Source organism: Triticum aestivum, chromosome 3A (genome assembly GCF_018294505.1).
Source record: "Triticum aestivum cultivar Chinese Spring chromosome 3A, IWGSC CS RefSeq v2.1, whole genome shotgun sequence".
Classification (NCBI taxonomy): domain Eukaryota; kingdom Viridiplantae; phylum Streptophyta; class Magnoliopsida; order Poales; family Poaceae; genus Triticum; species Triticum aestivum.
In genome coordinates this window covers 9,878,283-9,899,121 of record NC_057800.1, presented here as the reverse complement: position 1 = coordinate 9,899,121, position 20,839 = coordinate 9,878,283, and the positions used below count along the sequence as shown (strand labels likewise).

Here is a 20,839-nt window from a genome sequence, read left to right as displayed (position 1 = left end):
TTCGGCCGGTCAGAGCGCGCACGTTGGATCAAGACGCTTTGCGTTGTTAGATTTCGTCGTCCCCCAGAACAGACGCAAAAACAAAACCGCACAGCCCGCCGTTCCAACGCGCCGCACGCTCTTGCTGGCTACCGGCGCTCGTCCTTGACTAGCCACGTCGCCCACACTCGCAAGCCACCATGCTCCGTGTTGGATTTAGAACGTAGATCAAATCGTGGGAGCGTACGTCCTACGCGCAAAGCTACCTTGCAAGCAAGCAGGCAAGCAGCTTACTTGATCTACGGTACCACATGCACGATGAGCTAGCTTAATCTGGATTCTAATCTATCGTTGGTAACTCTAGGCGGAAGCTCTTGTAAACAGACCTGGGCTAGCCACAACAAAATCACTCGACGATTGCAGATTTTTTGCATGCTGGTCGTAGCTTAATTTTGGGCTTGTCGGTGTTAGCTTTTTTGTCGCCGGTTGCAGCTTCGGTGCTTGGCGTTTGTAGCTTTTTTCGTCGCCGGTCGCAGCTTCCGTGCTTGTTGGTCACAACATTTTTCATGCCGGGTTGTAACTATGAATTGCATGGCTGCAGCTTTGCCATCACCGACCGAAGCATCACCGTCGGTTGTAGCACACGCCAACGCCGGTTGCAGCTTCCGTGGAAACGCAGGCCTTTATGATGCTTTTTTCCATTGTCGGTCATCAGTTGAAACTTTTTTCATCTATGGTTGATGCTTTTTCTATAAATGGTTGTAACCTTTTCTGTAGCACACTGTCTGGTTGAAGCCTATGGTCGAAGCTTTTTTGTTAAGGTTGCAACTTTTTTTATTGCATAGTGTCTGATTGAAACTTTTTTCATATACTGTTGAACCTTTTTCTGTCAACGGCTGCAACACTGATCGGCCCCCAGCTTCCGCCATATCTGGTTGAAGCTTTCTCGTGGACAGTTTTAGCTTTCTCGGGTATCGGTTGCAGCTTTGCTGTTGTACAGAGCTGGTTGTAGCACACAGAGCTGATTGTAGCACACATGTTGCACAGAGCGCTCGGCCGGTGGGAAACCTTTCCCTTTTCCTTCCATGGTTTGGGCCAGGGCCGTCGGTGTCCTGTTTTTAGACGCTTGTCTCCATCCAAAAGATCACACTGTCTGTACCTGTTTCCCTCCTCTCCACATTAGCACGTTGACAATATTTGCGAACCATATAAATGTGCAGAAAGGTACCAGTGTACTACCACTCGTGACATGTAGAAACACCTCTCTGGATGCATACCACCTTTTTGTTATATGATGATTGGTATCAGGTAAGGTTTTGTATCACACTAGATATATATTCCCTCCCTTCCGGTCTAAAGAGTCCATCTTAAAAATCAGAAAATTATTATTTATAAGGGCGCCGCTACGCGTCCGTCGGCCGATATTTAGATTTTATCCGTCGCCTCAACGGCCGTTGGATATCCGAGCTGATAGCCGTCCGATCCGGTGTCCGCGCCCCGCATGCCCACTCGTTATTTCCCGCAACAACCGCTATGTTACAGAAACAAGACAGTCTTGACCTGACCCTGACTGAGTTGCGGCCGCGCGGTGCCGCCGCCAACCCACTGCAAAATCAGCCCGCCGCCAGCATGTAGGAGCTAGTCTACTTGCGAAACTTCCTCCTCTCTAATTTCCTGCAACAAGAGCTTTGTTGCGAAACTTTCTCATCTCTAATTTCCTGCAACAAGAGCTTTGTTGCGAAAACTCCTTTTTCTCTAATTTTCTGCAACAAGTCCCCTGTTGCAAAAAGTCTTATTCTCTAATTTTCTGCAACAAGACCCTTATTGCCAAAATTGAAAAGACATCTCACGCCGTGCCTAATTTTCTATAACAAGACCCTTGCTACAAAAATTGCAACAACATTTCCGGCCGCGTCGCATAGTCTTCGCTGCCGCCGTTCCGCAACAACGTTGTTGTTGCTGCAGAAACTTGGAGTGTGCGTCGACGTAAGGCGTTGTGATGTGGCTGTGTCTAGTGTTGGTGGTGCCAGGATGGTGGTCACCCAGAAATGCAGGGGGAATGGGAGGGGGAGGTCTCCGATCCATACTTGCTGGAGTCGACATCGGCCACCGCCGAACCCGTCACTGTACGCCGTCGCCACCGCGCCGGATATGCCCCGGTCGCTGAACGCCGCCGCCCCGCTGCCCCCCCCCCCCCCCCCCCCCCCCCAAATCCAAAAGTGTCGCCCTCCCAGAGACACGAGTCAACGGAGGCCAATTGCACGAATGCTTATCCTGAAATAATAGCTCCGTTTTAGAAAACGAACGCGCATGACGCGGAAAGCGGGGTCGTTCTCGTCCATCTGATCAACAGCCAATCCAACCGACACGGAGCCGGCAGATGCGCACGCGAGATCGGTCGGCTGAAGGTAAGCTTTTCCCTATTTATAAGGCTTATTGTTTCAGTAATAGAAAATATATTTATATTCACATTAAATTCTGTCAAATTTTAGTTCTCAATGTAAAACCAACCGACGCATGATAGAATGAGAGGGTCATGCATGTACCATTAATGATTTATGGGGCCCGAGAGCCACCAGAGGTTGTACCCGTGACAATTATAGGGGGTCATATTTTTGTGGCATATATTATACTCCCTCTGTCCTAAAACAGTGTCTCGAACTTAATATAACTTTATATTAAACTTAGTATAGAACTGAGATACTTATTTTAGAACGGAGGGACTACTTGTTTTATATTATGTAGTACTCCATCCGTTCCAAATTAGTTAACTTGAATTTGTCTAAATACGGATGTATCTATACTTGTTTAATGTCTAGATACATCCGTGTCTAGATAAATATGGATCAAATAATTTGGAGCGAATAAAGTATGATATAGTTTGAGAGCGTCGTATCGGTATATGACGAAATAGGGTTTCCCCTGTTTTATAATATAAAGCACAAACACCGATCACAAGGTAACTGCCGGGGCGAACGACACATCAAGCCAAAAAAAAGGAGAAAACAAAAATGCTAACAACGGCAGACGGATGCTCCGCCACCGCTGCGCCCTCCATCTACGTCCCAACACTTGCCATGGCACCGGACCGCCACGTACCAAACAACACCTCCATGAAGGAATGCGATGCCAATGACGTTGCTGCCCGAACAAGTCCTAGGGTTTTCCGCGGCACGCGGAGGAGAGCGGGGGATGGGTAGCACCGACGCCCTTCTGAAACCAATGGCGGCACCCACCGGCGGCACCGCGTCGGAGCCAGAAGAACCAACAAGGATTTCTCTCGCACCCCATGCCCCTGCACCCACTAGAACGGAGCCATCCCACCATCTTGCCACACGCAAGCATGCGCCACCACGGTCTTGGACCCATCAATGCCTGATTTGCTGCGAACACCATCATGATGTCAAGAGAGCAGAGGCAAGAAGCGCCCTGATGGCACAGGCTGAAACACCGGAACCGAACGGGAGGGAACCGCCTCCACCAATGTTGCGCCGAAGGCCACTGCCTCCAGCACCGCCGTGGATTGCCGACCGAACGCCGCAGCCAAGGCAAACCAGGCCACCCGGGTCTGGGCGGGCCCATATCGGGACTGCAAAGGCCTGGCCACCGCGTTGTTGCATGCCGGCAACCGAGCCGCCACCCGGCTCAAGCCCGACGCACCGCCACCGCCTCCCGAGAGCCACATCGACGCCACGCCTACTGCCGGATCTGGGCCGGGGAGGCGCCGCCAGCCCGCGCCGCCGTGCTGCTCCACCGCCAACGACGCCGCCGCCACCCAGAGCTCGCCCCCGCCCGCGCCAGGAACCCCCGCCGCCGCCTGAAGGCACCGCCCGGAGCCGCTTCGTCCCGCACCGGGGAACCCTGGAAGGGGAAGGGCCGGGGTCCGGCGTCACCAGCGTCGCCCGGGCCAGGCCCGCGGTGGGCGCCGGCGCCGGCGGCGGGGAGGTGGAGGAGAGTGGGGGAGCGCTCGCGGAGGAAGGGGAAGGCGCGGCCGATCAGCCGCGGGGGCGACGCAGTCACGGTCGGGGCATCGTATCGATATATGCTCCTATTATCTGTACCATAGGTGAGCACGTGGATCTGTTCCCTGCAACTAATGACTCTGGCCACGAACTTCAGAAATCACCTTATCGTGGTAATACCGTGCAGATATCAAACACATTCACGTACGCGGAATGGGCGCTCGCTCGCGCGTTCCACCTGTCTCGATTTCACTGTGCCGAGTTTTTCTAAATACATCACAAATAGACCATAGGTTAGGTCAATTATGTCACATGTTGTCTTGCTCTCTGCATACTTTAGTTTTTAGATGAATTTGACTAATTGTGTATACACTTTATTTAGCAACACATGTGGATGTTTATCCCAACTCTTTCTTTTATTTTTGAATGCTTTTCCATCTTACAAAATTACAACTTCTGTTTCTTTTTGGGAACAATATGTTGGTCTTATACCAGGTAACCCGGCGCAACTGCTGTTCCTCAATGAGTTCTTTGTCATAGAATGACCTTTTGGTAGCAGTACTGAATAATAAAAAATGTGTTGCTGTTTGCGCGTCTCTGTCATACCTCACTCTTGCGTTTCTTTCAACTGGTAAGATGCCCCCTTCTCCCTCTTAATCCTTTTCTCAATTAAGTTATAATTTACATTGTTGTCAATTAAATGCCTATTGATCTGACAAATATGGTTTCAAAGTGAGTCAATAATGAGAAATTTTTGATGCTTGATTAGCCTGCTATAGGTAAAAGAAAATAAAAAAAAGTTGTTCGGAGTGAGAGGTTTGATTGCTTGCTTGGAACCTTACTCTTTTTTTAGGTAGCAGAGATATGCATATTTGCAACTTAGCTTCACTGAGGAAATGTTGGCTTGTTCTCGTCACTGGAACTTGCCTTTATAGCTTTCCTGCATTCTTGAATTTGATGGTTCTTGCAATGGAAATCCTGGGAAGCGAGGCGCGGGTGTAATAATAAGGCGGTTGGGTGGATCTGTTGTATATATGTACGCCAACAGTTAGTATGCTGATTTGTTTTCTTAGTGTTTAGTTACATTAACTTAAGATTGCTCAACTACGAGAGTGTTTGGGTATTGCAACGAATAATGGTGCTGAATATCGTGCATTGCTGTTGGAGTTGAGATAAGCTGCATGCTAAGAAGGGATTCAAATATGTTTCTGGTCAAATCAAAAGAGGTTGAATGGCTTCTGCTTTCATTTTGTACTCCCTCTGTAAACTAATATAAGATCATTTAAATCACTAAAGTAGTGATCTAAATGCTCTTATATTAGTTTACGGAGGGAGTATTATTTTATCATCATGGTCCTCAGTTTATGTCATAGAAAATCTATTGAAACTAATCAGAGCTCTTTGAAGAGTTTCTCCAGTTGCTGGAGGCCTTATTAGCCTTCAGTTTTCTTATCGTAGCATAAGTAACACACTTAAATTTCTGGAGCCGGTCCAAGATCTCTGGTGTGCTAGGAATGATAACATGGTTGACTTGTGCAAGAAATTTAAGGAAATGAAGGGAAAATTTCTTCAGTTTCAAATCAACCATGTTTTCGGGGTAGCTATCCTATCTTTTCATTACCTTGTGATCTGGTTCAAACTTGCTCGTACCAGCCATTTTGGGGATCTGTAATTAATGAAAGCTTGGTGCATGCTTGTGCTCTTGTACAAAAACCTACACCTGACTGAATGACTTGTGATTTGGCTCGGATCACGCATGAGAGTGCAAGCTTTCTATCCTTCTTTGGTTTAGCCTGATTTGTGCTCTGCACATTTATTTCTATGGACCTCACAGCGGGTGGAACGTTGTTGCTTGCCTGTGCTCTATGTATCAGTCGGCGCTGCTCGATTTGTTGCTATTTAGGTCGTTCTAGGAATTAACTAGCGTACTTTCTTGTAATATATGATGATGACATGACTGTAGCATATAGAATGGGGCTGGTTCATGGAACTCGGGAGGACACAATTTTTGGTATATGAGCATAACTGAGTTACTTAATTATGATTATGTTACAGACAGGGCACGACGTGGGTTAGGTGGGATAGGTGGCACAGGGTCGCAGTGGACTAGGCAAGGATGACTCAGCAGGGGACGACGACCATCGCATCCGCTGGTATGTTCGCCATTATCATTTATCTGTAATCTCAAAAATTAAGAAATGCATCCAAATCTTGCAGGTTACACCAGGTTCTATAGCTATTATTATATCTGTAATTTCTAGCTTTCATGTAATTTATCACCATTTAATTACTATATGTGATAGATATTTCTCTACTTATTTTTATCTTATATGATGTGTTGTTCTACCTGCATATGTTGCATTCAGAGTACCGTTAGTTCTTGTATGCTTGCATCTTTGATTGCGTAGACATGCAAAGTGTCCTTTAAATTTCTGTTATTATAGTTGGGAGGGTTACTCCTCATTCTGGAACACCCAGACAGATTGATAGATTTTATATATGTAAACATTGTTGACCTTATCAGTACCTTTGCCACTCTCTGTCTATTGTTTGTGTATTCCTACAACCCGATCAGCTTCAAATACCTACTCTGACAGACAATTCACGGTAAACTCGATTATTAATATCCCTATTCCTTGCATTAATTATTTATTTCTAGAGATTTCTTTCTCATAGCTGTTATATTCTTCCTTGCCCATAAATTAATATTTTGTTTAATGATATCAAGCATTCTTATCTGGCAGATCAGGCTGGTGACGATGGCCATCTGGATGAGCAGGGGCATGATCTTTACAATGAAGCACAAAGTTTGTCAGACATTCTTGATAAAGAGTCGATATATCTAACTATCTAAGGTGTGCCTGATTATACTGAATGTTGTTCATTTGCTTCCTTGACATATAGATGGTTTTCTTTAACATCTCATCTCTATGTTGTGTGATAGCTACCATTGATGAAGTTACAAGATGGTGAAAATATGCAGAATGATATTTCAGTGGCTGAAGTGCTAGAAGAACCAGGAAGTTACTAGCATCAAAAGGAAAAGAGAGCAAGGGGATCTCAAACGTGTAAAATCATATTACCCAGTTAGAGGTTCCTAGGAGTTGTTTGTGCTATTTTTTTCAGATTACATTGTTGAGTGCCTTTTTTTTTTACTTTCTAGGAGTATGTCTCAATATGCAGCCTATTGCTGTACCAACATTTTTTGTAATCTATTTCTGTATATTTATGAGACCATTTATTTCATTCTACAATTATGCTCCTGTCTTTGCTCCAGCAACATACTACTTTCAATAGTATTACATAGTTATCCATTGACATGTGTTAACCAGATTAAAAAAGGTTTATTTTTTTATTTTTTAGGAGGTCCGATCCCTCTCGCCTGTCCCCGCGTCCCTCTTTGAGGCGACTCGGGGGAACCCTAGCTCCCTCCGCCGCCGGCCCTCCTCCACCCTCCCTCCCCCTCGTCGCCGCCGAGGGACACAGCCGGGCAAAGCCCAGGCAGTGCCGGCGGCGGCGGGGCCTCTCCCTGGCGCGTCTCGCTCTCTCCCCTGGCGACGGCGCGAGTTCTTTCGGCGGCGGCTTGGCGGCGTGGCGCGGCGGAGCTACGGCGATGACTCGGTCCTACGACAGGGTGGAGGGCAGGGCACCGTCTAGTGGTGCTGCCTCCGTGGCGGCTGCGGCTTGGGGCCCTTGACCCCGATCCGATCTGGATCTGGTGGTGCTTGGGTCTGGGCCATGGCGGCTGGCGAGGCGTGGTGTTTGTCGGGGCTTGTCGGCCTCTAGACACCATGGGGGTTCCGGCGGCAACGCGTGCCCGGCGTGGTGACGTTGGTGGACGTGGTGGTCATCTTCTTCCAGAGATGGCCGGCCAGAGGCTTGGTGATCGGATCTCGAGATCCATCATCTAGTCCCGGCTGCGAGTAGGGGAGACATGGTTGCCAGTGAAAACCGAGCTGACGGCAGGCGATGGAGGCGTTCTCGCCGTTACCTTGATGGAGGCATCGTCGTGTAACTACTGTCAACCCACTCGTGCTGCTCCGAGGAAAACCCTAGGATCTGGTGTTCCAGATCGGACGATGGCGGCACTGTGGTGTCGTTTCTCCCTTGGGAGCATCGTTTGTGGAGCAGCGCTGGAAGTCAGAGGCAGGAGGTGGAGCGGCTTCGTCTTGCACGGAGCTTCGGTGGAGATATCAAGTCATGCCTGACCAATAGGTGTTATGCTTTGTCATGCCTGGTCGGCAGGTGCTACGCACGACAGATCTTCCAAGGACTCTAAAATGTGTCGGCTGGTAGTACTTGGCAGCATGGCGCTGAGGTGTATCAGTGGCGACCGCGACATGCTCAGCTGTTTGCGCGCAGGGAGGAGGTGCCCTTGGGCGCCATGGTGGCGTCGATGATAGCTAGACCGAGCAAGGTTGATGCATCAGTACAGTTCTAAAGATGGAGCGGTGGCAGTTGGCGGCGGCGGCCTCTGAGAGCACGCCGGACCAGTGTGTGCCCCAGACCCAACAATTGGCTAGGTTGGGGTCTCAGATCTTAGATGTTAGGCTTGGCTGCGATGTCTGTTTGGTATTAGGCCCAGGTTATCTGCGCCCCTTCACCAACTGGATAGGTGTAGTGACAGTTTGTTGCTTAGACGACGACTTTAGTCTTACTACTGTATGACTTTGTAAGGTCTTGTAAAAATAATTAATAAAATGACCGTATGCATCGCCCAGATACAGAAGCTAAGGGTCGTCCTCCTTTTCTAAAAAAAAGACCAGATCAGAAAAGTACTGATAAGGTTGCCAACCTACCAGACACCACACAGATTCTACTCAGGAGGCACCGCAGGGCCGCGCCCCAACCGCTAGTATGTATGTGCAAGGGGCCTTGTAGAATCAGAACCGGCAGAACAACACCTCCATTGCATCCATTTGAAGGTCGATGGAAGCGACGAGGTCTTGTAGAATCAGAACCGGCAGAACAGCACCTCCCTCCTAAAAAGACCATGGTCCTGAATTCGCAAGGCAGGCGTGACTCTGCCACTCGTCTTTGCTCCATGAATCACATTGGATACGAGGATTTCACTAAACTATGTGGTGATGCTGATGGACGGTGGTGGTCATCTTCTTTCAGAGATGACCGGCCAGAGGCTTGGTGATCGGATGTTCAGATCCATCATCTAGTTCCGGCTGCGAGTGGGGGAGACATGGTTGCCGGTAAAAACCGAGCTGACGGCAGGCCAGGCCCAGGCCTGTGGGGGCGCAACCTGTGCGCCCGCATAGGGCCCCAGCTATTTGAGGCCTCAGATTTAATATGCATTACTAGTAGTAGCCTTTTTTATTTATATTTTTAGATGACTTTTGTTATTTTATAATAGATGGGCCGCCTCTGCTCAACGGATCTGCCAGTTTGCCTCTCAAGGCCGCCGCTGTCCTGGTGCGCTTGCGTACCCCGAGTCGTGACTCGTCTGCCGTACTACAACAACCCCAGCCAGGGCCAGTGATCGAGTTCCCCCAGGAAACAAAAACAATGATTTAGAGGATAGCATCTGCTTCACAGTTTGCGAGCCAAATTTCTGCCAACACTGCCGAGTGGCACGATTACAACTCCACCACGGCCAAAGTCCAGTCAGTTGCTCCCAACAAGTGGAAGCCGCCACCGATTGATTGGGTCATGACTAACCTTGATGCCTCTTACCAGCCATCCACAGGACTAGGGGGGCTGGGGGTGCATCTCCAGGGACACAAGCGGTGATGTGATCTGCGCTGCTGCAGGCAATCTCTCAAACATATCCGTTGCGGTTCATGCTGAAGTTGTGGCTCTCATGAAGGCAATCAACATGGCTAAGGGGTTCAGCATGGGGCGGGTAATCTTCATGACGGATTGCCTTCCTCTACAACAGGTCATTGTTTCTAAGTTCTAACTCGTCAGCGCGGCGGCGGCCTCGTCCTAGGGCGGTGGTGGTGGCGGTTGCGGCGGCCGGCCCTGCGTCGGGCAGCGGCCTTGGCTACGTTCGGCGGTGGTGGCCGGATCTGCAGCGGCGGACCATCTGTCCTCGGATCGGCGGTGGCGGTATGGAGGGCCTGGTGGTTGGGTCGGCGCCATGTGTGGTTTGCCCTCCGGAAAGATCCGATCTGCCCGGTGCGGCTTGCTCGATGTGCGGCGGCTCAGATCGGCGGCGACCCGTGCACACAATACGTGATGGAGGTTCTTCGAGCGGATCCGGGTGAAAACCTTGTGCTCGGCTTGTTGCCAAGACCGGCGTTGGTGGCACCCTGTGGTGTCATTACCTTCTTGAAGGCATCGCCGTGGAGAAGCTCTAGACCTCTATCCGCTACCTCCGGGGAAAACCCTAGATCAGTTGATCGGATGACGGCGACGCGTTGGTGTCGTTTCCTCCTTGGGGGCGTCATTCTTGGAGGCGTACACGGGATCGAGGGACCAGCGGGTGCCTTATTGGTGGAGCGGTACTTCATCCTTCACATTGATGACGGCGAATCTCGGCGGCATGGTGCAGTGGAGACTCGGCGCCCGATGCGCGGGGATGGACTCGCGCAGGTGGAGGTAGTTGTTTGGCGTCAAGGTGGCGTCGATGACGGAGTGGCCTGACAAGGTAGAAGCCTCAATATCTGCTCTGAAGACGGACCTGTGAAAGATGGCGGCGACGACACATGTGAGTGCGTCAGACCAGTTTATGCCCCAGACCCGGTATGTGGCTAGGCTGGAGCTTCTGGCTTTTGATGATAGGTTTAGGTGAGTAGACCGGGTATGTGGCCCAGGTAGCACCCCTTCATCATATGAATAGGAGTAGTGGCATATGTTGCCAAGATGGCGGATTCAGGCATATTGTTGTAATACTTTGTAAGGTCCTCGAGAATAATCAATAAAGTGGCCGTATGCATCTCCCAGATGCAGAGGCCGGGGGTCATCCTCCTTTTCTAAAAAAAAACTCGTCAGATAGAAGCCAGCTCGGGAGCATTTTCAGAGAGTCCAAATATCTTCTCGAGATGGGGTTCATTCAATATAAAATGTAGTTTAATCATCGTTCTTACAATGAACTATCCCATTTGCTGGCTAGTCTACGTTCAAGGTTGGCTCCAGGTGGTGACCGGATGTGGCTCACCAACTTTCCACCGGATGTAATGGGTGCTGTGGCAGGCGATTCAGCCGTGTCCACTAGCTAATGGAATGCTAGGCGTTCCATGTAAAAAAACAGCTAGAGTAGGAGCGACCGAGTGAGCGAACCGTCCCTCCATCCGTTTCTTCGTGCGGCGGCTAGGGCTAGCGTCCCAGCGACGTAGACGGCAGATCAGATCGGCAGGCTGACAGGACCATGAACGCTAGAACGGCAACCAGGACAGGAAGACAGGGAAGGTTTGCTTCAATTCATCTCCGATAACCGGTGATTCCGTGAGCCCTTGATCTTCCCTTTGAGTTGTTCCGATTTCGTTCCCTATATAGTTTCGCTAAAATCTTGTATTGCTAGTTGTGTTCTTTCTATTAGGCGTGTAGTATTGCAAGATCTAAGTCATGTCTTTTCTTAGAAAACAAGAGTCTGGTTAAAATTGTTTGAAGAAACAAAAACTCGGGGTTTTAACTTGATCTCGAGACAAGATACAGACGGGCCACGCTACACGTCGGCCGGTGGATCTTTCTAAAAGATCTGTCACTTCGGCAACTGTTATTTGTATAACTATCCAACATTCAACACCGTTCTCACAATTGCAACAAGGGCAGTGTTGCAGAAATACTTTGCAACAAAGGTTATGTTGCAGAATTATTTTTCCGATATAGTTGGTGTTGCTGATTTTTTTTTCATTATTGTTTTTGCAACATGGGTGTAGTTGCGGAAACCAAATTGCAACACAGACAATGTTACAAAAATATTTGTTGTTTTTTTGTCTTCATTTTTTCGCTTTTTTGTCTTCATTTTTCTCGCAACATGGGTGTCGTTGCGGAAAACAGTATTGCAACACACTTGATGTTGCAAAAAGAGAGACGCGAAGGATACGTGTACACATTTTTTTAGACAAGGATACGTGTACACTTGTCACATAAAGGAGGCGGCGGATGGCTTGCGTGCGATCCGTCAGGTGAAGGAAAGAGTTTCCCGATACAGATACATTTATTATAAAAAAACCACAAGTGTCATCTGATAATCAGTCACTTGATTAAGAGCATGCACATGATAATAATAATGACAATGCTCCTAGCCCTAAAGATGGCCAGAGACAGAAAATAACTTTGAGGGTCAAGAAAATAGTGATCTTTATATTATTATATAGTTATATTTTTTTGAACATCAGTACAGGCACAAGCGCTCATATACACGCGCATACACTCACCCCTATGAACGCACACACGCACACCCTACCCTTATAAGCACCTCCGAAGGACTGAGCCGGCATATCATCTTGAGATTTATGAAGTCACAGTAGGCGTCTCACCGTCGACGGTAACGTCTCCTCCCACTGAATGCGCATCGCCGGAAATCCTGAAATAAATCCGGAAATAAATGCGAGAACCCTGTAATAAATCCAGAAATAAATGCGAGCACCAGGATTTGAACCCTGGTGGACTAGGATACCACAATCCCTTTAACCATCCAACCACAGGTTGGTTCACATATACTTATATATTTATGCAGTTTCTCTAATGTGCTAGGGCCCATTTTAGAGTTTGGCACAGGGCCTCGGACTTTACCGGCCCGGCCCTGCGGCAGGCGATGGCGGCGTTCTCTCCGTTATCTTGATGGAGGTATTGTCGAGTAACTACTGTCAACCCACTCATGCTGCTCCGGGGGAAACCCTAGGATCTGGTGTTCCAGATCGGACGATGGCGGCACTGTGGTGTCATTTCTCCCTTGGGAGCATCATTTGTGGAGCAGCGCTGGAAGTCAGAGGCAGGAGGTGGAGCGGCTTCATCTTGCACGGAGCTTCGGTGGAGATATCAAGTCATGCCTGACCAACAGGTGTTACGCTTTGTCATGCCTGGCCGGCAGGTGCTACGCACGACAAATCTTCCAAGGACTTCAAATTGTGTCAGCTGGTGGTACTTGGCAGCATGGCGCAGAGGTGTATCAGTGGCGACCGCGACGTGCTCAACTGTTTGCGCACAGGGAGGAGGTGCCGTTGGGCGCCGTGTTGGCGTCGACGATAGCTAGACCGAGCAAGGTTGATGCATCAGTACAGTTCTAAAGATGGCGCGGTGGCAGTTGCCGGCGGCGGCCTCTGAGAGCACGCCGGACCAGTGTGTGCCACAGACCCATCAATTGGCTAGGTTGGGGTCTCAGGTCTTAGATGTTTGGCTTGACTGCGATGTCTGTTTGGTATTAGGCCCAGGTTATCTACGCCCCTTCACCAACTGGATAGGTGTAGCGACAGTTTGTTGTTTAGACAACGGCTTTAGTCTTACTGTTGTATAACTTTGTAAGGTCTTGTAAAATAATTAATAAAGTGGCCGTATGCATCGCCCAGATGCAGAGGCCAGGGGTCGTTCTCCTTTTCTAAAAAAAAGACCAGAATAAAAAAGTACTGACAAGGTTGCCAACCTACCAGGCACCGCACAGATTCTACTCGGGAGGCACCGCAGGGCCGCACAAATATGTTGTACAAGCACCTCCGAAGGACTGAGCCGGCATATCACCTTGAGATTTACGAAGTCACCGTAGGCGTCTCGTCGTCGACGGTAACGTCTCCTCCCACTGAATGCGCATCGTCGGAAATCCTGAAATAAATTCAGAAATAAATGCGAGAACCCTGTAATAAATCCAGAAATGAATGCGAGCACCAGGATTTGAACCCTGGTGGACTGTGGATACCACAATCCCTTTAACCATCCAACCACAGGTTGGTTCACATATAGTTATATATTTATGCAGTTTCTCTAGTGTGCCAGGGCCCATTTTAGAGTTTGGCACAGGGCCTCGGACTTTACCGGCCCGGTCCTGCGGCAAGCGATGGCGGCGTTCTCGCCGTTACCTTGATGGAGGTATTGTCGTGTAACTACTGTCAACCCACTCGTGCTGCTCCGGGGGAAACCCTAGGATCTGGTGTCCCAAATCGAACAATGGCGGCACTGTGGTGTCGTTTCTCCTTTGGGAGCATCATTTGTGGAGCAGCGCTGGAAGTCAGAGGCAGGAGGTGGAGCGGCTTCATCTTGCACGGAGCTTCGGTGGAGATATCAAGTCATGCCTGACCAACAGGTGTTACGCTTTGTCATGCCTGGTCGGCAGGTGCTACGCACGACAGATCTTTCAAGGACTTCAAACTGTGTCGGCTGGTGGTACTTTGCAGCATGGCGCTGAGGTGTATCAGTGGCGACCGCGACGTGCTCAGCTGTTTGCGCGCAGGGAGGAGGTGCCGTTGGGCACCGTGGTGGCGTCGACGATAGCTAGACCGAGCAAGGTTGATGCATCAGTACAGTTCTAAAGATGGAGCGGTGGCAGTTGGCGGCGGCGGCCTCTGAGAGCACGCCGGATCAGTGTGTGCCCCAGACCCAATACTTGGCTAGGTTGGGGTCTCAGGTCTTAGATGTTTGGCTTGGCTGCGATGTCTGTTTGGTATTAGGCCCAGGTTATCTACGCCCCTTCACCAACTGGATAGGTGTAGCAACATTTTGTTGTTTAGACGACGACTTTAGCCTTACTGTTGTATGACTTTATAAGATCTTGTAAAAATAATTAATAAAGTGGCTGTATGCATCGCCCAGATGCAGAGGCCAGGGGTCGTTCTCTTTTTTTTTTAAAGACCAGAATAAAAAAGTACTGACAAGGTTGCCAACCTACCAGGCACCGCACAGATTCTACTCAGGAGGCACCGCAGGGCCGCGCCCCAACCGCTAGTATGTATGTGCAAGGGGCCTTATAGAATCAGAACCGGCAGAACAACACCTCCATTGCATCCATTTGAAGGTCGATGGAAGCGACGAGGTCTTGTAGAATCAGAACCGGCAGAACAGCACCTCCCTCCTAAAAAGACCATGGTCCTGAATTCGCAAGGCAGGCGTGACTCTGCTACTCGTCCTTGCTCCATGCGTTGCGTTGGATACGAGGATTTCACTAAACCGGCTTGGGCTAATCACGTTTAAGTGTTTAACCACTTTTTTAAGGGATGCAAGAGTTTAATCACTTCAAACTATGTTGTGTTAGTTTAACAAAATCTTTGGGTAAGAGAAACACAAACGAGTATTAGGATCGAGGATATATTCCTTCAACCGCAAAGGGATATACCAAAGCTGGCTTCTTTTTTGATAAAGTGTGGATTTCACCGAATCAAATTAAATCATCAAGGAGATACAAACACAAAGATCACACACTCAGTCTCTGCATAGTTAGGACGCACACAACCAACATCAACACACTCATGCTAAAAAAATACGCCGGCAAAAAAGCAAAGTCATACGAGACCAAAGCTATGCCTAAGTGAGTAAAAGAAAACCTATGATCAAAACAGTGACCGACAAACTACATCGATGAGCATATCCGCACCAATCATCATTTGACACCACAAGGACAACAAAAAATTTCTTCAAAAACAATGCCTTCAACAAGGGAACGATGCTCAAATGCCGCTGTCATCGGATTCAACCACCAATGATTAGAATCTAGGTTTTCACTCTGAAGAAGCAAGTCCGAGCGTATCCAAGCAATGCCTTCAACAAGGTAACGACGCAAAAACACGCCATTGCCAGGTAAAACCAACTTGGGTTAGACCTAGGATTTTCATCCCGGAGCTGAAGACCAGGTACTCAAGAAGCACCGTCTAATCGAAGTCAATCATGTGTTATCGCCATCACTTTCCACGATACCAGCAGCTACATGCACTGGACTTGAAATCCCACCACGCCGTTGGCCAACCATACCCTCTGCGACAAATCGCCGCCTGTAACAGCCCAACCATCCACCAACGGTGGCATGCCTTCCTAAGGCCGTCGAGCGGATCAGAGTTATGCATACCAAATACTCCCTCTGTCTTATAATATAAGAGCGTTTTTGACACTAGCGCAGTATGGAAAGGAGAGAGTAAGTGTAAACGCCATGCATGTCCTCCTCCGGCTATTTACTCCCCTCTGCTGCCCACCTACTCCTCTACCCAATTTGTATCTTTTCATCCATATTTGCACCTTCTGATAGCTTCGTCTCACTTAATGTGAAACCAAACACGACAATACGATCTCAATGAAACAGACCTGAGAGAACATCACACACGGTGGGCACTAAATTCTGTCTCTAAAGATAAACAGGATGCACGAGAGGGACCTTGCCTCCCTGCAGAATATATATATTGCACCTACCGAGTCCAGAGACGTTGCAATTAACAATCGAGAGTGGCCACTCGTGGAAGCAACAACGAACGTAGTCACTCCGTCAAGCCGTCCGCTCTCTGTCCACGTGCCAACGGAGATGGAATGTGCCGACCATTCCATGGCGGAGGAGCCCATGAGTCCTACCGGAAGAGGTATGGAAGAGATGGGTATCTGCATCGTCCTCGTGATGGGGCTCGGCACGCCGGTGAACCTGCCTGTCTTCCGTGCCGGCATCGAAACAGAACTAGTTACTCGTCTGCCACGCTTCCGCTGTATTCCAGTAATTTTCTAAAACTTTATTTGTGGCATTCACATATGTTTCCAACTTGGTTTGAGTTGTTCCTTATCCTGTGAGTTGGCTTGTATATAAATTAAGATACATATCCATATTATATTGCAACAATATACAGAACATACTACATATCCTTACCCTTATCCTGTGAGTATTTATACGATGGCATTAACTGAAAATATAGCTGTATTTTATGCATCAAATTCTTACCTTTTTAACACCTGCATGTACAGGTAATGGACGAGTCCGCCAAGGATGGCAATCCGCGATGGGTGCAAACGGCTGTAAATGTGGACGACCACATCGTCATCCCAAGACTGGATGCTGCTGCCGTGGCATCCGATCCGGAAAAGGCCGTGGAGGACTACGTGGCATCGCTGTCCCTGCTCCCGATGGACATGTGTCGTCCTTTCTGGGAGTTCCACTTCCTCGACTTCCCAACCTCCGAGGCGGCCTCCACGGTGGTGCTCCGTCTGCACCACTCCATTGGCGACGGCACGTCCATCACGACGCTCCTTGTGGCAGCGTCGCGCAGCATGGTCAATCCAGCAAGGCTGCCAGCTATGCCGCCACCACCCAAGCGCACGGGCGCGATCTACCAGCTGCCGCCACGGCCTCCGCTGTCTTCGGGTGATTACCTTGCGCTGTTCGCGTGGGTTTGGTCATGTTTTGTGCTGGCTTGGCACACACTCGTGGACATGACGTTGATTGTTGCAACAATCCTGTTCTTGAGTGACCCACCCACGCTCTTCACCCGTCCGCGGGATGGTGGCGAGTCTCGTCGCCGCAAGCGTTTCGTGCATCGTACCCTTAGCTTTGACGACGTCAAGCTCATCAATACTGCCATGAATTGCGTGCGTAAAGCTGCTGATCTTTTTTCTCATGTATTTACAGATAGCAATTGGAATCACCTATCCAAGGACTACATGCTTTTTTAGTATGTTAGCAATTATCTAGACAAATTGTTGAGGAAAGGTGAAAATGATATTTTAAAATGGTTATTATGGCATGCGATAAAAAATATCAAAAATTAATTTATATTTTAAATCCTCTCAAAACAATAAATTTATGACAAGATTAGATTTGAAATATAGGATTTTCCAAAGGTATTAATATTAAATATATGGTCGTCACAATGCTTTCATGAACTGGGTACCTAACTCGTTTAATCTTTGTACATAGTATCTATTCTACCATGATTTATTAAACGATAGATAACAGCTTACAGGAATAAAAGTCAATTACAATTCAATTGGTCCTTTTCTAACTTTGCCTATTAATATAAGAAATACTATTGACCAAGTGAAAGCAGTATCATTTTGTTCACACATTTTCACAATAATGCCAGTTCTAATGCTGCTTATACACTGAAAAATAATGACTACAAGAACTTGAAATTTTAATATTATTCAGAAAATCTACACACGCAAATGCATAGGTCTTTATAAATATTTTCAATATAAATCACATGCACAAAAGTCTACCTTATACTTTGGCAGTTTTCAAGATAACCTTTTGACCAATGTTGAAAACTAATAAAGTGGACATTATAAAATGGGTAACACAACAAAAATTAGTTTTGCATTTTAAAGTGTCCTCAAAACAATTTATGGAAAACATATAATATTGGAATTACAAAAATAAAATAAATGTTGCCCACACAATGTGTGGGTTTCATGACTAGTTATTGAGTAGCATGGCCATGATCCTCTATTCAAGCCGTATATAAATGAATCTCGCTTGCTCGATGTCGCATCTTGATTTGACTCATATATATTACATTTTGTGTCCCTCTTGTTCGTTATCACAGACTATAAACGATGTGCTAGTTGGTGTGACTTCGGCGGCTCTTTCACAATATTACTTTAGAAAGTCTGGTAAGTGTTTTTTATGATAACGACAACGGATGTTTTTTCTGTAGACATGCATTTTTTTACCATTTTGCTTTCTAATATTCAATATTAGGTGAGAGTAATACTAAGAGAATTGGTTTGCGGTCATGTGTCCTTGTCGACGCAAGGCCGGTGTCTACCAGACAAGTAAGAACTTCATTTCTCGCTGCAGATAAGTAATAAATATTAATTGAGTGACATATAAATATAAATGTAGTACCATGAGCTTCATCACAGTTTTCTATAATTCATTATACAAATTCATTGATTTTCTTCTCAACTATGAACAGACATATGTTACCAGGGTAGAGACAGGAAATCAACTTACCGGCCTCATCTGCCCGTTTAATATAACCTTGAAAGATGATCCCCTTGAGTATGTTCACGAGGCAAAAAGGTTCATGAATAGGAAAAAGAAGTCTTTAGCAGTGATGCTCACACGAGTGATTGGTGAATTCTTAGTCAAAAACTTTGGTCTGAAGGTATATTACCTGCTCCTTTTGTACATTATATGCTATTCCCATGATTACATTGCACATACCTGGAACAAGCATTGTGTCTATTTATTCATGTTTCTATTAATTGTAACGATTTTTCATGAAAGCAGACAGGAAGATTTATCTTTCACCGCTTTTTAACACGTACAACCATAATATTTTCGAATGCAATTGGGCCAGCTGAACATATGACGTTATGTGGGCACCCAGTTGCCTTCATGGCACCTAGCATCTATGGCCAACCACAAGTAAGTCATCCATGTTCTTACATCCAAAACATATGCCCTCTTATCTCACTTTATGACAATAACATTCTTAATCATGTGTCTGCAAAAACAAAACTAGCTTTGTGTTTATTCATTTTAGAGAAAAGTATACTTTTCGTCCCTCAACTCTTGGTGAAGTCTAGATTTGGTCCCTTAACTTCAAAACCGGACAACTTACACCTCCAACTACCGAAACCGGACAAGATTCGTCCCTGGACTCAGTTTTGACCGGTTTTTGGTGTTGACTCACCCCGGTTTTGACCGGTGCTCACTCATATTCCTGTAAAATATATATATATATATATATATATATATATATATATATCCGTGAACTTTTTAAAATTCACATACACTTTTCAACTCCGCGTAGTTTTTACAAGGTCGCGTATTTTTTAAAAATAAACATACTTTTTTTAAATCAGCGAACTATTCTGAAATTCACGTACTTTTTTCAAATCCATGATTTTTTAACATTTACGTACTTTTTCCAAATCCCCGTATTTTCCCTAGTTTGTGTAACTTTATCAAATCCAAGTATTTTTCAAAACCATGAACTGTTTCTGAAATTCGCATACTTATTTCAAATCCACATACTTTTCAAAGTCCGCATTTTTTTTCAAATCCATGTTCCTTTTATAATCCATGAACTTTGTATGAAATTCACGTACTTGTTTCAAGTTGAAATAATTTTTGAAATCCACATATTTTTGCGCAAAAGAAGTCCATATCACGTACTTTTTTCAAGTTCGCATAAAATTTTCAAATTCATGAACTCTTTCAGGAAAATGTACTTGAATATGAAAGGTACATCAATTTTAAAAAATTAAATTAACTTAAAAGAACTAAATGAGCTTAAAAAATACACATATTTGAAAAAGTACATGAACTTGGAAAAAAGTACGCAGATTTAAAAAAAGTACACAAATTTTAAAAAGGTTCACGTATTTGAAAAAAGTAACCGAATTTGAAAACAGTACCTGGACTTGGAAAAGGTAGGCAAATTTGAGTCGGAACGGTCAAAACCGGGGTGGGACAGCACCAAAACCGGTCAAAACCATGACCAGGGATGAATCTTGTCCCGTTTGAGAAGTTAAGGGTGCAAGTTGTCCGGTTTTGGAGTTGAGGGACCAAATCTAGACTCCGCCAAAAATTGAGGGACAAAAAATATACTTTTCTCTTCATTTTACTCCATGTTTCCTCTAACTGTCTGGATTTCTGTATGCAGGCTTTGACTGTGCACTACCATAATTATGGTAGTGATATCAAGGTAGTTCTCGCAGTTGATGACGAACAATTTCAAGATTGTCATCAACTTTTGGGTGATTTTGTTGAGTCCATCAGGATTATGAAGAATGCGGCAGCCCTGAAGATGTTGACAACTTCGAACCATAACGGTGTGACTGAGTAATAGATAATTGGATAGGTGGACATATAAAAAATGATATATATATATATATATATATATATATATATATGCAACTATGTGTAATACTAGTATCTTGTGTGTATTTTAATTGCAAGTGTGTCTTATGTGTACTTTAACAGATACCAATAACTGTACATTTTGGGTTCAAACCCTTTTCTACCACCACATAATCAGTTATCAATAGTCGGTCAAAGGCTTGACTGTGTGGCTCCTAGTTTTTTTTAATGAAAA

At 46.5% G+C, this 20,839-nt stretch overlaps 1 protein-coding gene across 1 annotated transcript; it reads left to right on the top strand.

Moving 5' to 3' along the window:
• Positions 1-16,173: 16,173 nt before the first annotated feature.
• LOC123056584 (wax ester synthase/diacylglycerol acyltransferase 11-like) lies at positions 16,174-20,611 on the top strand. Its single transcript, XM_044479936.1, has 7 exons — positions 16,174-16,515; positions 16,761-17,381; positions 18,338-18,404; positions 18,493-18,566; positions 18,710-18,901; positions 19,027-19,164; positions 20,408-20,611. Exons 1-7 carry the CDS (start codon positions 16,174-16,176, stop codon positions 20,588-20,590), a joined length of 1,617 nt encoding a protein of 538 aa, XP_044335871.1. The 3' UTR covers positions 20,591-20,611.
• The last annotated feature ends 228 nt before the right edge of the window (positions 20,612-20,839 follow it).

Excerpts from the sequence above, each read along its gene's own strand:
- LOC123056584 (XM_044479936.1), top strand. The coding sequence starts at position 16,174 with ATGCACGAGAGGGACCTTGCCTCCCTGCAGAATATATATATTGCACCT. Across the intron at positions 17,382-18,337 it reads TCAATACTGCCATGAATTGC|ACTATAAACGATGTGCTAGT; the intron begins GTGCGTAAAGCT and ends TCGTTATCACAG. Across the intron at positions 18,567-18,709 it reads GGCCGGTGTCTACCAGACAA|ACATATGTTACCAGGGTAGA; the intron begins GTAAGAACTTCA and ends AACTATGAACAG.